This window comes from Brienomyrus brachyistius, chromosome 6 (assembly GCF_023856365.1).
Source record: "Brienomyrus brachyistius isolate T26 chromosome 6, BBRACH_0.4, whole genome shotgun sequence".
In the NCBI taxonomy this organism is placed as follows: domain Eukaryota; kingdom Metazoa; phylum Chordata; class Actinopteri; order Osteoglossiformes; family Mormyridae; genus Brienomyrus; species Brienomyrus brachyistius.
The window spans coordinates 21234797-21247287 of NC_064538.1; the positions used below are offsets into that span (position 1 = coordinate 21234797).

At 38.9% G+C, this 12491-nt stretch overlaps 1 protein-coding gene across 3 annotated transcripts; it reads right to left on the bottom strand.

Moving 5' to 3' along the window:
- Positions 1 to 1946: 1946 nt before the first annotated feature.
- On the bottom strand, positions 1947 to 11659 carry cbln4 (cerebellin 4 precursor). 3 transcript variants are annotated; one of them, XM_049016267.1, is made up of 5 exons: positions 11605 to 11659; positions 11357 to 11417; positions 10532 to 11266; positions 6581 to 6697; positions 1947 to 5563 (listed from the first exon to the last, which is right to left on the bottom strand). In XM_049016267.1, the coding sequence occupies exons 3-5, from the start codon at positions 10817 to 10819 to the stop codon at positions 5366 to 5368; spliced, it is 603 nt and encodes a 200-aa protein (XP_048872224.1). In that variant the 5' UTR covers positions 10820 to 11266; positions 11357 to 11417; positions 11605 to 11659; the 3' UTR covers positions 1947 to 5365. The 3 variants fall into 3 exon arrangements, with proteins under 3 accessions (XP_048872224.1, XP_048872225.1, XP_048872223.1); XM_049016268.1 differs by lacking the exon at positions 11605 to 11659 and having other exon boundaries at positions 10532 to 10909; positions 11053 to 11266; positions 11357 to 11480; XM_049016266.1 differs by lacking the exon at positions 11605 to 11659 and having other exon boundaries at positions 11357 to 11480.
- Between the last annotated feature and the right edge of the window lie 832 nt (positions 11660 to 12491).

Consider the following 12491-nt stretch of genomic DNA (forward strand, 5'->3'; position numbering starts at 1 on the left):
TATTTTGAAAACACCTTCTGGTGTCCCTGGGCATAATGGTTCATACTCGCTCATATCTGATGCTGTAGCCTCCCGGTATGAATTTCACAGTTTACATACCTCATTCCTGCCGGCTTTGAGTCAAAGCCAGACACTTCCCTTTCAAAATTTAACAGCTGTAATAAATACATATATATATTATTATTATATATATTATATATATAATAAACTAATAAACTGTCACTTAAAAGTGTAACATCCTGTATGCATTCTGTTTTATATGAATTGCAACTGTGGACACTGCAGGTTCCTTGTTTATTGCAGTGTGTGTCTTTCACGTGAAAATTATTCACAGCTGTAATTTCACAGGGAAAAACAAGCACTAGCCAGGAAAAAGCACGGCTTTAACGAAATAGATGAATAAACGATGGAAGTAAGACACGGCCATTGTTACAGGTCCAATCTGCCTTTAAAATGTCAGATTATTACGATATTGGTGAACGATAGACCCCATTTAAAATGAGTAGTTTTGAATATGACATGAAACAAACTTTTTTTGGCCTCTGATTTTGCTTAGTCATTAACAGCATTCAGCAAGTGGAACCCAGCACTGGTCCTTAAAGTATGCAATCATTACGGCAGGAAATTACATTTACCTCAGCACAGAAGACTAAGTAAACATCAAGTTGCCTAGTGAGGTGCAGAGACCTGCAGGTGTAAGAAAGTCAATTTAAAGTAGTGTTTGATTCACATTTAAAATATCGCATGTGGCAACCCACCGTTCAAAGAATATTTCTAATTCACAATGTAAAGGAAAACAGCCCGGGAAGGAACTTATCTGCTTATCAAACCCTGGTGGGTTGTTTACATACAGTTTTTTTTGCTGCAATCTTCATCATAAATTACTTAATTAGTTCATTTGCTCATGTATGAATTTCCCACTAAATTCGTATGCCAAATGCAGCAAAATAGTTACACCCTTAAAAGGTAATCCAGGGGGAAACAAACAAATAAAAAATTTCAACTTTTACAGTTTTTCTCGACTGCTTTGGTATATTTCTGAAATGGCAATTAACATTTGCATTTCCAAGCTGTGAAGTCGGTTGTGCCGAGCAGACCATAATTTCTCTTTGTTTCACACAAATCGCAAATGTTTCAGGTCATGTAGGCAACAATTATCCTTATTTGGCCTAATTATCAGTTGCTTAAGTTTTGCCGGTCCAAGCGTTCACTAGTTTCCCAGTGAAGTAATTTTACACTGATAACGATATAGGTACATGTTCATTGTGTAGGCCAACACATGCAAAACAGAAAACTTTCTGAATGATTCAGTTGGCTGCGATATAGCTGTGTTATGTAGTGCTGTGTGACTTTTTTGTTTGCTAATGTACTGTGTTGTTAGACCGTTTCAATAAAGATATAAAGAAGTTACAAGTGCACGCGAGTGCTTTTTATTGCCATTGAAGTCTGCATACTGTAATTTAGAAACATGTAATGTTGAAACCGGTGTCTTTGACATGAATAGCAATCAGTTTGCTGAAGAAAAATTATTAGTGTCAGTGAGAAAGTGGGGAATGACTGTCACTCGGAATTTTGGGGCTCAGGAGCACTTACAGTGACATTTTGACAATATATTTAAGAATTTTGGCACTCATGGTTGAAATGGTAATGAAGGTGATATTCATTTTACAGCCATGGACTAATTCATTGATAGAATCATTTGCTTTTGAGAAATGTTAATTGCTTTCAGTGAATTTGCAGCTTAATCATACTGTTGTGCTTTATGCATATTGAGAAATGCTCTTATAGTTGTGAGAATGTTAAGTATGGTTCATGAAATATGTAAAAGCAATTGAGAAAAACTGTAATCAAGCTTGTCAGTGAAGCTGTAAAGTTGGACAAGATCCATGAAATCAACTCCTTGGACCGTTCTACAAAAAAAGTGCAACTGTAAATAAAATGCCATGAAACTTTAAATATGTCTTTATTTCCATCATATATTTAAATAGAATTAAAAGGGAAAATATGTCGTACAGTCAAATAGTTTCTTTTTCATTTACAGCCCTAATAAAAAAATGTCAGCATTCAGGACCATTTTAATTTCTTGGGATTTACTTTTACTATATGGCAGCAAACAGACTCCACCATAATGGCACCATCTGGTGTCAGCGATGGATGGGATCCAGCCGGATCAATAACAAACATCTAAGTTACTATATCTACATCATTGTGCTCAAGACTTAGTTTCAGGTTTTATTTCTTCAGATGCTTAATGCCTTGCATCTTTATTGAATATACAGTGAGATCTCTCATCATACAGTTGGACATGAAAGCCACTTTCACTTATCTAATGATCACACTGTTCACTGGATGAGTTGCACTGTACGTGAAGATACAACTACAGGAAACGTGACTGCAAAACCGAAATAAGATGAAATGACCAATGAAGGTAAATTTTGTCATCCTTTCAGTGGGTGATTTTCTGAGCAGCAAAGGATAATGTGGGACCAAAACAAAACCATTTCTTAATTACTTAAAAGTTTTTAATTATACTCCACTCAGACTGTTGGGCTTATGCTAAATTTAAAACTGAAGGTATACCTTTCGTCTTGATTAAAAAATATTTCAAGAAGCTTCACTAACTCAATTCATGTAACTGAGTAAGTTTTGAGACTCCAAAACCATGGAGAAAAGTCACAAATATTCTGGGAGATGAAGAACCTTTCCCTCAGTATTATAGTGTGAAATAAGTGAGCAAAGCTTTCACCAACAGATGTCTACAGACTATGGCCAAAATGAGGGATTACATATTGTTTTAAAGAATCATTATTCACGTTTTGTGTGCAGTTCATTGACAGACATTTGACCGATTTATTAAATGACACAAGCATTTGACATATGATTAAAAAGGGACAAGAAATTAAAATTACAAGCCACAGGAGACTGGCACCACAACACGTGGTTAAAAAAACCATATTCTTGGTATCATACCATGTGTAAAACTTGTGACCTGACATCACTTGCTGTGAAGACACCCGCTCTCGTCAAGAAATATGAGAAATAGTGATTTTTAACAGCTGTAGAAATGCAAAGTGTAATCTCTCAGGTACCCCATTACCGACATTCCCTCAATTATCAGTTAAAGGGTCTTAAATATTCATTTGCCTATTACATTAAAATAGAACTGATATCTTTTATAATTGTGCCTGTATTCCAATCTCATGTCAACATCCATCCATTTCCCAAACCGCTTATCCTACTGGGTCGCAGGGGGGTCCGGAGCCTATCCCGGAAGCAATGGGCATGAGGCAGGGAACAACCCAGGATGGGGGGGGCCAGCCCATCACAGGGCACACTCACACACCATTCACTCACACATGCACACCTACGGGCAATTTAGCAAGTCCAATTAGCCTCAGCATGTTTTTGGACTGTGGGGGGGAAACCAGAGTACCCGGAGGAAACCAAGTACATGGGGAGAACATGCAAACTCCACATACATGTGACCCAGGCGGAGACTCGAACCCAGGTCCCAGAGGTGTGAGGCAACAGTGCTAACCACTGCACCACCATGCCGCCCCTCCTCATGTCAACAATGCTTAGCCATTCTAATATGCAGATTATTAATAATTCAAAATAATCTTCCACTTATCCAGTCATATTATCCAGTGAGGATATCACTGCATGACACCTGCTGTGTGACACTTTTGATCTGGACAACTTGCCGCACAGTAGGGCAACTTACACGCAATTGAATAAAGTGTTCGAGCCACTGAGAGATTTGTTCCTTTGTGCGCCACACTGAAATCTGAATGGGAGGCTTTTAAGGGCTTTCAGAAACAAATAAAACGCTCATAATTTACTTTCACTATTTCGCTTTTCATCCATGAAGGCAGTACTTGCCAGCAGAGACACACAAAAAAAAACAATTTAAAACAGATGTAGGGATCAACAAATGCACTAGAGCTGGCACTGAGATTAAAAAAACGCAAGCAGGAGATGTATAGTGCACCCAATTCCCCCAGCAATTATGTCAATGCTTGCCAGGGTCGTTTTTCAAAACAAAGAAGTACATACAATGATACACCTCCAAGACATTTTTTTTTAAAGAGCAAACACCCAGTGGATCGCGCGAACGAGTAGGCTTTTCAAATACCAAATGTCATCTGGATTCATTCCTTCGCGTCGACATGTTTAATCTATATAAAAATCTAAAATCCAACAATAAAAGCAATGCCCCAAGACCAATGATAATTATATTCAAGCACTCAAGAACGTGATTGTTGCAATCCAGCAATTATCATGGACAAATCTGCTGTTTAAATGACTCCACAGATTATTCGCTTGCCAGTGAAGGCTACTGCATTCATTCCTGCATGCACACACACTCATACACACACACACGCACACACATACACACACAGATGAGGCAAGGAAATTAAGGAATGGATTCAAAGCATGTTTAAAGCTAGAGGGCACTCATGAGAATTGAAAGCAAACGTTCAATAAAATCAGCCTATTATGATAAAACTCAGATATGCATACTTAAAATACAAAACACACACACACACCCGTATTTGGGAGTTTATGTAATAATAAGCATTCTTGCATTCCATCACACATTAAACAATACATCTACATTGGCATCTACGAATGGGTAAAACAGGGCAGAGATCAGAGGGAAAACTACACCGACAGACATTACTGAGGCAGTCCTTGAATTTTAATTCACATTTCATCAAGGACACCTCCAATTCCATGGACTCACGTATTCCATCTCCCAGCCCTGCGATTCTTTTCAGTCAGCCTCTGCCCTGTAAGTCTCGCCCACCATGTATGCGTGTGACGGAATGCCATCGTTTCACAATGACAGTTCCCGCACAATGGCACACTCAAAATAAATAGCACATAAAGATGGAGAGAACGACGGATAATGAATCTCGGAACAGTTTACCATGATGTGCCACACATACCAATTAAGTAAATGCACATAGGCGCAAAAAAAAAATAATTGTAATGACAAAAATAAAAACTTTAGCAGATTGGGTATGATGGACACATTGCAGGAGAACATCTTTCTTCTCTACATTGAGTAACAAGTTAGGGAAGATAATACTGTCCTTTCAGGCTTCGGGATGTTTTCACGTACATTTTGCAAACCATGTCTTTCCGCATTCTGCATATCTGAAGTGACTGCAAGCTTGGAAAAATAAACACTGAAACCATCCATTTGGACGACTCCGGCTGAAGCGGTAATGAATTTCGGTTATGAGACGACGCCAACATAACTGTTGTTGAGTCAGTTTTGTTTCTGAGTGGCTCCCCCGTTTAGCTCACACTCGTTATGGATTTTATTTATTCATATGTATTTATTGTTTTCCTTTTCTTACAGAGGGAATACCAGGAATCCGGAGAAGGTGGAATATTGCCAGCCACCCACCAGGTTCCCTTTCTCGAGCTTTAGATACACCTTGTCCTCTTTATCCAGGTACAGAAGGACGCCATTGGTGGCAGCTTCACGCGTCACGTCTTTATCGCCCGCAAAGGCAGAGATGACCGGCTTCCCGTTCAGCATGAGGTTCACCTGGAAAATGGAGACAAGCCGATGAACAAGGGTTAAAATGGAGTAGGAGGGACCGGAGCCAACTGCTGAAGCAAAACTGCTATCTGTTTACTCATTAATTGGTGTATTTTAAGTGTGACATGTTTCGTAAGTGCAAGAATTGTTGCTAGAAAGCCTTAAGCTAGCAAACATGGAGTGTCATGCAGCTGAGTTTAGTTAATGAGGTGTAATAAAAGTCTATCAACAACTAACCCCATTCAACTGTGGGCCAGGTCCCCCTAATCACATGGGTAAGAAGTAATAACTACATAGTTTCCTAAAAAGGCTTCATACAATAATGACTGAAGTGAATTGTGGTAAATATATCCTCGGTTTTTCTGTCACATGTGTGTGGAGTTTGCATGTTCTCCCCATGTCGTCGTGGGGTTTCCTCCAGGTACTCCGGTTTCCCCCCACAGTCCAAAAACATGCCGAGGCTAAGTGGAGTTGCTGAATTGCCCGTAGGTGTGCATGTGTGAGTGAATGGTGTGAGAGTGTGTCCTGCGATGGGCTGGCCCCCCATCCTGGGTCGTTCCCTGCCTCATGCCCATTGCTTCCGGGATGGGCTCCAGACCCCCCGCGACCCAGTAGGATAAGCGGTTTGGAAAATGGATGAATGGATGGATGTTTAACTCGACTCTATAATGAATTAATCTAGTATTACTTCACTAATATGGTATTATCTGTAGTTATAAATACTTACAGTGAGAACACTGCAATGTGACATTGCTTTGATTGTACCAGCTCAAATATCAAATACATACCAACTTAAATACACAAAATGAAACGTTTGTATAATTTTGATGTGTAATACACATTTCGTTAGATATCTTGGCAAATATTTTACAATTACTTTCCTGACAATGCAAAATGATACTTTTTCATTTGATTGAACAAAAAACTCTTATCTGCCATACATATTGTTAAAGTACCAACTATATTTTAAAGCTCTGACTATCTGACTGCTGTATTTGTGTTCTGGATGCCCCAACAACATACCTGTATGGTCTGACTCTGATACACTTTGATGACATGAAAGTTAAAACTGTAGATCCCTTTGCGGGGTGACAAGAACACTGAATCCAAGGTGAAATAGTTGCCAATGTTGACAAGAACCTGAAAGCAGAACATTTGACAGGTTAAAAAACGGCAGATCAGAGTCAACCGACCAGAGAACGCAAGTCAGGGCAAATTCTTCAGACCAAGACTTAACATATCCTGTACTTTAAACAGGAGTATGATTTGGAATCAAGGAATCAGCTATGGCTAAAATGGAACCGTCTGCGAGGAACTGGAATCACTCCAATCTGAATCTGATTACGAAGCCCTGAAGCTCCGTGATGAGTTATACTTTCAGAAAGTATTCATCCCATAATGAACGCCAAGACGGCTCGCGTTGCCACTTCCCTAGCCTGACGTCAGTGGCTCTTTAGCTGCAAATGATCTGATGTGTGATGAAGACAATTAACAGACTAGCTGTTCTCCATCATTTCACCTTTTTGTGAAGAACATCTTGATGTCTAATGTACTGAGTATGTCAGACTAAATTAAATACAGAGCGATAACATTTTTTTAGACTCTCTAGGGTTCTGAAATTAACAATAACGTTCCTGTGACACTTTACATTATTGTTTATCTTTCATCTATGGCGCAACTCTATTTAGTATAATTAATTTCCCCAAAAAGATTCATCAAAACAATCTCTCAGGTGTTAAGCTTTTAATTATACGCAACCTAAGATTACCCTGAGACACCTCTTTAAGAGGAGCCTACAATGGAGCCATATGTAGCCCAAACTCAAAGAGGACTTGAGTTAATCCTACAACATTCCTGTAAACTATGATTCTTGCTATAAAGGAAGATTCACTTGGAACATTTTCACTTCCTGTTTTACACAGTTTGTATTATGTCCAAGATCCGCACACCATTGCACATTGAATAACAGCAGGAATGCAAAGCTAACTAGCTTTGTTTGCTTTGTAATAAAGAAGTGAACTGCTATGTAAGAAGCAGCATACTGTAAGTGATCCAAGGGGAGCGCAGAGCAATGCAATATGTTACTGCGATTTCCTGGCTCACACCTCCGTCTGATCCATAACCAGTCTTGTACTTCTTTGACCTGATTACTTAAGGCCTTCTAGTCGGTAAGTAGAAATCATGGTTTCCTTTCAGACCCCAAGAGAAAGAATCAAATGGTGAAGATTCTTTAAAGAAAAGATCATTTTAGCGTTTTATAGAATTTATTTTTTGTCTATACTGCTAGCTTTTTTCGGCAAATATATTTTTTCCCCAAGTGTATTTTTTGAGATGATCAAAATAAAATAACCAATTAATGATTTTGTAGGGCTCTACTAATCTAGAGTTCTTTCCATTAAGCACAGGACATAAGGCCCCTAAACCCACATCATTTGCATGCTACATTACAGGAAATTATTGCATTATTCTAAAAATATGTATCATTTAGCACCGGTTTTCCTCAGTATAATGATTATTAAGACTCAATATTATTTTTCTGTCATGACTGATATGTAGGATTAAAATAAAGCAGAGACAAAACCAAGATTTAACTTATTTAAATTAAGTGCTTTGTTTAAGTTTTATAACCTTCATTCATCAGTGGCAGTTCCTTTTTATTCCTGAACTATGTGTGAACCCCCACGGGGCAGCAAGAAAACAATGAGGATTGTGATAGATTCCCACCTTTGTTGTAATCAAATCACAGTCAAAAACAAAACGTGCATTTTTATTCAGGGAAAATGTAACCCTTTCAGAACCATAACACACCAACTTCGCAAAGCCATGCAGGCAAATATCACAGCGATTTTAAAGATCTATACTGTTGTTTTGTTAAGAAAGGAATAAGTTCATTGACAGTTCAGCAGTGAATAATCCAACATTCTTCGGTTAACAAATTCAAAACATACCGAGTGAAAATATGGCACCTAACAACATACTGAACTGAAATTCATGTGATTAGTAATTACTAAGAGGCATTAACCTTTTCAGCATTAGGTGGATAAAACGGTATAAATCAACACAGTTATGATCTTTTATAGAGCAACAAAATCATGCCAACTCCTACAAATACACATTTTCTGGAAGGTATCATTTTAAAAGCCAGTTTTATCTCTGTATTTCTGTAATACTGAAACAGTGATTTAATGTAGAGCAGTTTAAGTGCATTTACTCATTATGACATTTTAATATAAGAAGTATATTCAAAACCTTAAAACATATCCATATTAAATAATATTAGGAAAATCACTATGAACCCACCAGATTGTGGATGATGCACTGTGTTGATTTATATGTCTTGGGATGTTAGCGGTGCTGCTGTTAATTAATTAATTAATTAACATACAGTTGCAAAATGAAATATGGATATTATTATCATCCCAAGCTATTTTTTTCAAATGTTTTTTCGTCTTAACTTTAGATATACTGAATTTTAACCGAATTCTGTGTTTGTAAGTACGGTAAGACTGCACTTTTCCTTAATCTAATTCTAACAAGAGACATTATGGATAAATTGTGTACATATTTTTATGTTAAAAATGCCGGATAAGAGGTGATTCCGGACGGTCCGCTAATGTCGATTGACATTCTGGAAGTAGCAGGGCAAATCCGGGAATTGGGCTAACTTGCATTTTAGCCGATAGGTAACTCATAAATAATTTTACTATTATTTTCTAAACCTTATTGCACATTGTGAAATTGCGTTTTCTCCGCTGGTTAAAAAAAATCTTTCACATGTAACTGGAGAGATGAACCATTTATTTTGTCATTCCTATAAAAGTGAATTTATATCATCCACAAAAATATTACCTGCACTGTTCCCATCTAACCGTGGTTTAAAATTAAATTAAGGATGTTAAGTTGCCCCGTGGCTTTCAGTTCGCGATTACGTGCAGGCGGCCCTTCTGTCCAATAACGCTTATTTCGGTTAGATTCCATTACAGTTTCGCAAAAAGTCCTCTAAATCCATAATTGTGGATGGCAAATGCTGACAGTGAACCATACATAAAATGCAGAAAGCCCCCAGGCTTGGAAAAGCATAATCTATTTCACAAGTTTTCGTTCAAAGTACCAGCTTAATCAAAATATTTTATGTTTATGCGTTTATATACAATGCGTCCGAGTCTTGCATACATATTAAGCAAAATATCGCATTTTCTACGCTTTTCAGGTGTTATTTTCACCCTGTTTAAACGTCACTTTTTATTGCTCTTTTAAATATATCTCTTTATGGACGATCACTATATATGAGATAGTTTGGCGTGGCTGCGAGAGTAGCGCACATAAATAAACCGAAATCTTCAGAAGATCCAGCCAAAGACTTTGCAAGTTTATTCCGATTTATTAGTTTTGGCGCTTTGACTGCATCTGCCTGCATCAATTATGCAAAAGCACACAACACTGATGGATCCTTTTGAGTAAATAATAAATGCACGAGTCAGTTCATTTGTTTGTCTTTTCGCTGCGTTTCCAGACAAATGCTTCCTGGCCGCATTCGCTTACTGTCATGTGCAAGATCACGTTAAAATCACAACCGATCACGGATTTCTCTATAAAGATCTAAGTCGTCCCATTCCACGGATGAATTACATTTTTAATGAATCATTGGTCCTTTATGGTTAGTCTTCTCTTGACTGGGGGCCACACATGAAGCAATATGCTAGTGTTTAAAAGCTGACTGATTTCAATAGGCACCGTTAATATTCTATTAGGTGCGCGGGTTCAATAGTTCGGGTCTTCAAAGCTAAACGTAAAATTCCGTTTCTTCGTGTTTTTCAATCATGCGTCATTATACCAAATGAATGATCAATTTTAGATTAATAACTTTTGCGGGGGTTGTTCGACAGTTCCTAAAATTGTGACAATTATAGTGTGTAGCGTGTTATACTAGATGTTAAAACAGTTTTGCTTTAAGTGGGCCATCTTTAACCTTACCTGGTCGAAGTAAATAATTCTTGTTTTATTGCTCATTTCCGACGGTTCGTGATTGTTGCTCCTGACCGCGGAGAAAGCCACCTTGGAGTTGGCTGCGCGCACCGAAATCCCGAGCGGAGAGGACGAGCCCTTGGAGTCCATAGCCGGATTAGAGTCACACACCACCAGGCATTTACCCTCCAGGACAATGGGCTCCGTATCATTCTGAGCCCCGGCGAGCTTCACGAGGGTGTCGAGCGCCATCAGAAGTATAAAACACGTGAATATGGTTTTCTTGAGAACCATCATTGCGGAGTTTTGTAAAAACGATTCCCTCTGTACCAAGTTCCAAGTCTTTTTCACCGGTTCCCCCTTTTCCAAGCTTCTGGTGCGCTTCTCCTATAGGATTCACCAGTACATGAGTGACGGTAGAAATATGCGGTCTAGTCTCGACATCTAAAATCTTATATGTTAATTATTGATGAAAGAGCACGAGAGGTGACAGAAAACATCCGATAATGCCATTTTCGTTAATTTCCTACCAGTTTTTCCAAGCTCGGCAGATTTATTCAGCCTGCGTCAGTCGCGCTGTTATCTGAACGCAATTAGATAGGAAGTGGAGGAAAGGGTTACACCACCAAGCAGGTCTGAAGCTCCACGCTTTTCTAGTCCGGCTCACTGCAGCTTGGGCTTGTATAGGCGCTGCTCCTTCAGTACGATCGGAAACTAATCCGTGTCCCACAACTGTCTCGTCAACTGCAATAAAGGGAAAAAATCTGAATGCATAAAAATGAAATTTAAAAAATCAGTATTTAAGATCCTGTAGTCGAATTTGAGGATGCATACGCAAGTTGAAGATAAGTGACACGCAGCACCAGTCCTAATCCAGCGTCTGTAGCCGGGGGATCTGGCGTCGTAAAAGAGCAAATAAACCAATGGGGTAACAGTGAGTTAGTTTTATAAGCGTGGAACTATCGGAAGAGTTGACGCTGCAGATTCATATAAATCGGGCTAATGCATCAAATTATGCACAATTATGTCACCGAAGTTCAAAACACACCGAGTTAGTTAATATAGTTGGCGGGTGTTACCACCTGCGTGGAAGTTACAGCTCTCCCATTCAGGTTAGAAATATGAATTGGATTCTCCCCCGTTTTTAGGACTTTTCACAGTTCATTGTGATAGAAAATTGACCCAAAACACATCACTCAGCAATGCCAAAGAGGTAAAATAACGCAGCAAGCCAGCGTTATTCGGCTGCCAAGCAGAATGTGAATACGCTATTGGGCTCGGAACTTATTTATATAATTACTGAATGCGTCTTTAGAATGACAAAAGACTGCAAAGTTACGAGGCCATACATTGTGGAGGTGATCATTTTAAATGGATCATTCATTATCTTAATGTATCTTATACCTTAATGGTTTAATGACCAAGATCGGCCAGAAAGCTATATGAAAGACATTAAGAAAATTAAAATTGAAGTACGTTAATAATTTTCTTCATATGGGTCTGCTTGAGGGAACAGACAACAGGCTGCCGCTTTAGTTCCAGAACCTACCATTAGTGCCCGACTGTCATCTCCACAAACATATCATTCCTCCTCATGCTACTCAAGTCAATGGTGATGCTCCACTTGGGTGATGCTTCTGAAGCATTTGACCAATTTTTGATTAATCTATCCATCCATACACATATTTTCCAGTCTCATATCCAGTACAGGGTCACGGGGGGGCAGGGCTTATCTGAGACATCAGTAGGGTGCAAGGCAGGGTTGCAGCCTGAATGGGATGGTGATTGTGGAGAACACACAGACACATAATATCACCATCTGCAATTTATAAACACCAGTTATCTTCATTTTGTGCCTTTGGATCGCAGGAGGAAACCAGAGTACATGGGGATGGATAATCCATGAAGGGGAAGACCAACCCAGCGGGCATGTGGGCACTGTGGTACCCACTGAGCCACCCTGTTAAGA

Excerpts from the sequence above, each read along its gene's own strand:
- cbln4 (XM_049016267.1), bottom strand. The coding sequence starts at position 10,819 with ATGATGGTTCTCAAGAAAACCATATTCACGTGTTTTATACTTCTGATG. Across the intron at positions 6,698-10,531 it reads GAATTATTTACTTCGACCAG|GTTCTTGTCAACATTGGCAA; the intron begins GTAAGGTTAAAG and ends TTCTGCTTTCAG. Across the intron at positions 5,564-6,580 it reads ATCAGAGTCAGACCATACAG|GTGAACCTCATGCTGAACGG; the intron begins GTATGTTGTTGG and ends TCCATTTTCCAG.